Source organism: Cibotium barometz, chromosome 18 (genome assembly GCF_041138505.1).
Source record: "Cibotium barometz isolate CiBa-2024 chromosome 18, ASM4113850v1, whole genome shotgun sequence".
In the NCBI taxonomy this organism is placed as follows: domain Eukaryota; kingdom Viridiplantae; phylum Streptophyta; class Polypodiopsida; order Cyatheales; family Cibotiaceae; genus Cibotium; species Cibotium barometz.
Genome location: NC_141063.1, coordinates 23,021,286 through 23,025,179, shown reverse-complemented (window position 1 = coordinate 23,025,179; position 3,894 = coordinate 23,021,286). Strand labels below are relative to the sequence as shown.

Sequence of the window (3,894 nt, the reverse complement as noted above, 5' to 3'; positions counted from 1 at the left end):
GTTAAGGCTGTTTCTAGCACCATGTCCACTTTCTCATCATTCCCTCCGTTAGCCCCATCTTTTTGTACCTCTTTCCAAGCCTCCTTCACCTGCCACTTAAATTAAGAAGGATCAAATACCATAAATGCACTCATGGTTAATTAAAAAAGATAATCAACACCTTAAAACACATCAAAAAAGACTCAATGATAATCTTAAACAAGGCTCTAATTTCAATGCAAAACCTACTCTCCAAAAATCTAGAAGATACATCACTTTATGTCTCTCACAAAAGCTTGTAGATCTCACTCTTTCCTCCGCCTTGTGAATTATGGACATAATGATTTAGTTTTCCATTGCCTATGCAACCTAATGTTCAATTTAGTTTTCTTAATCAAATTGCTTCTACAAGGCTTGCCTCCCACCCCTCACCCCGCAAAGCTTCACACCCCTCATCCCTATAAGTGAGATGGCCTGACTATGGTTCCAACTTTAATCATGATATACTGTTTGTGATTCATGGGCTTCCAATCAAGAAACCACATCCAAACTTATTGGGCATGCCGTGTGTTATGGTTCCACCTTGGACTTGAGAGACTTAGCAAGTTGAAATATCATTGTAGCTAAAGGAAAGGAAATCAATCGAGACTCCATTAGAAGCGACAGTGAAATTAGGAAAAGAAAGGGAAAGAGGACCCAAGACGTGGACCCCCACTTTCCTCGGCCCCATGCAGGGAGAACTTACAGTAGGAGGAAGGGTGGGAACCCTCCTCAAGGAATTCTGGAAAGGTTAACAGATCTTGCCAAAAAAGATGATAGTCCCATAGATCTTTCTTGGTAAGGTTGATTACCATTGCAAATCAACAATTGTAGATCCACTCTTTTCTCCATCCAATCTCTCTGATTTCTCACCCACAATGCCTCCAATCAGCTTCCTAAAATTTTCTTATTTCCTAGAATCTCTTAGCACCAAATACTTTAGGAAATGACCCACCATGCTCTAGAAGGGACAATATGTGTATATGTATATACGTATACATATATACATATATATATATATATATGTATGTACATACATATATACATAAATGTATATATGTATATATATGTACCTATATATATGTATATATACATATGTATATACATATATAAATGTATATGTATATACATACACATATATGTATGTATGTAAATATATGTATATATCTACATATAATGTATATATTTGTATATACATATATACGTATACATGTATATATGTACATATATACATATATATACAGCATATATGTATGTATGTGTACATATATACATACATATACATATATACATATATGCATATATGTATATATATAGATATATGTATATACATATTACATATATGTATATATATATGTGCATGCATGCATACATACATACATATATATATATATATATAAATATAATTTTGAGTATCAAGGGCTTGCTAATATATTGACCAAAGGACTTGTCATTATGATATAACTCTCTTGTGAGATGCAAACAATCATACAATGAGATAATACATCAAGTATTGCAAGAAAGTGAGAAACATAATTTCCATCTAGTCATGAAGGTAAGCATAATTAATTGAAGGCTTGAACCCTGTGTTACATAGAGCTTCCGTAACCACATGAGGAAGTTTAATGCATGTAACTAGTTGAGCTTGGCCAAAAATATGAGAACCAAATGAATAAGGCCAATTCCAGTTCCAAAATCTTAGACACTTTGAGACCTAGAAGACGAAAAAGATGTTGTTACTTATGGTGATGCTATAGGAGAAGAGAGAGATACAGGCACAAATAAGAGCCCCGTCCCGCACGCCATTGAGACGGAGACTCTACTAAAACAATGTTAATAAGTAGTCCCACAGCAGAAAGGAAATTTCACCCAAAAAAATAGCGAGGGTATAGATGCTTTGCAAATGGAGTTTGAAGTCGTTCATATACGAAAATTTCAAAGGGGTTACTTGTTGCTGTAGGTATCTGCGCAAAGCCATGTTGTAGGTACCTCTTTCCACTTGAGCAATGATAGTCAGAATACTGCCATTTATGTAAAGGGTTACCTTTGTGACAGGTAAAGTAGACAAATAATTCTTATGCTATTTTTACGTGGGAGAGCAACTTCAAACACATCCCCCTTGGTGGGGGCAACGGGCTCTAAAGAGTGGGACTATTGGAAACTTGAATATAGCCCGGGTGGCACCTAGCCGTATTATGTGGCATAACGACGTGGCATTCATCGAAAAATAATGATGACGTGGCGATAGGATGGCGTGCCGAGGAGAGGGTGGAGTAAGCTCTCAAGCGGAGTCAAAGGGGTTTCGACGGTCCCCGTGACTCAACAGAAGAAGAAGTTAGGGTTAGGGTTAGGGCCTCGTAGTGGTTGAGGTTCGAAGCTCGGGAGTCAGCTATGGCAGAGGGAAGGTCGTACAGGGAGTACGAGGTGCGGCATCGAGTGCCTGACCCCGCGCAAGCCGTGCTTCTGGTGATCGACATGCAGGAGTACTTCCGGGGCATCGCAGGTCCCATTTTGCCGGCCATCCAGCAGACCGTGACCACCTGCCGTGCCGCCGGCGTCCCCGTGGTCTACACCCGCCATGCCCACAGGAGCCCCTCCGACCATGGCATGCTGGGAGAATGGTGGCCAGATCTCATTCGCGACGGCACCCCTGAGGCAGAGCTCATTCCGGAGGTATGCCTCAGATCAAAAGTGATGATCAGAAATGCTAAAAAAATTTGAAAGAAAAACATAAAAAAGCTCATAATTCTCCTTTCAAAGGATCAGATATACTGAAGCATAACGAAAATCCTACGTCTTTTATAAGGATCAGAAGTGCAGAAATTTAAAGAAAAACCTGTATCCTTTATAATGATCACAAATCTAGGAATGCAAACAAGCAGGCACTTGCCCGAGTGGCTCAGTTCATCACGACCCACCCTACCCAAGAGGTCGTGGGTTCTCAAGCCCTGACACCCATAACATTGTGTGTGTGAGGGGTTCGAGCCCCAACCCCATAGGGTTGTGTGTTTGAGTAGTGGTGTAGCTTCTAGCTTTGCTTACATCCCCTCATAAGGGGGCTTTTAAAAATATATATATATATAAAGACAACACCTACCCAAGAGGTCGTGGGTTAAAGCCCTGACACAGTAGGGTTGTGTATGAGTGGTGTAGCTTCTAGCTCTGCGAGTGGTGTAGCTTCTAGCTCTGCTACATCCCCCTCAAAAGGAGGGGCTTTTAAAAATATATATATATAAAGACAACGCGTGTGAGGGGCTCGAGTGGCTCACTTCATCACGACCCACCCTACCCAAGAGGTCATGGGTTAAAGCCCTGACACCATAGGGTTGTGTATGAGTGGTGTAGCTTCTAGCTCTGCTACACCCCCCTCAAAAGGGGGGGCTTTTAAAAATATATATATATATAAAGACAACGCGTGTGAGGGGTTCGAGCCCTGACACCATAGGGTTGTGTGTGTGAGTGGTGTAGCTTCTAGCTCTGCCACATCCCCTTAAAAGGGGGCTTTTAAAAATATATATACAAAGAGAATGCGTGTGGGGCTCGAGTGGCTCACTTCATCACGACCCACCCTACCCAAGAGGTCATGGGTTAAAGCCCTGACACCATAGGGTTGTGTGTATGAGTGGTGTAGCTTCTAGCTCTGCTACATCCCCCTCAAAAGGGGGGGCTTTTAAAAATATATATATATATAAAGACAACGCGTGTGAGGGGTTCGAGCCCTGGCACCATAGGGTTGTGTGTGAGTGTCTAGCTCTGCTACATCCCCCTCAAAAGGGGGGGCTTTTAAATATATATATATATATATAAAGACAACGCAGGGTTGTGTGTGTGAGTGTCTAGCTCTGCTACATCCCCCTCAAAAGGGGGGGGCTATTA

At 41.4% G+C, this 3,894-nt stretch overlaps 1 protein-coding gene across 1 annotated transcript in view; it reads left to right on the top strand.

The window, feature by feature from the left end:
- Positions 1-2,288: 2,288 nt before the first annotated feature.
- LOC147629083 (nicotinamidase 2-like) overlaps positions 2,289-3,894 on the top strand; it is a 3,007-nt gene continuing 1,401 nt past the window's right edge. Inside the window, exon 1 of the mRNA XM_086812329.1 lies at positions 2,289-2,691. Coding sequence (XP_086668455.1) covers positions 2,410-2,691 — 282 coding nt within the window. The 5' untranslated portion in view covers positions 2,289-2,409. The remainder of the gene's footprint in view (positions 2,692-3,894) is intronic.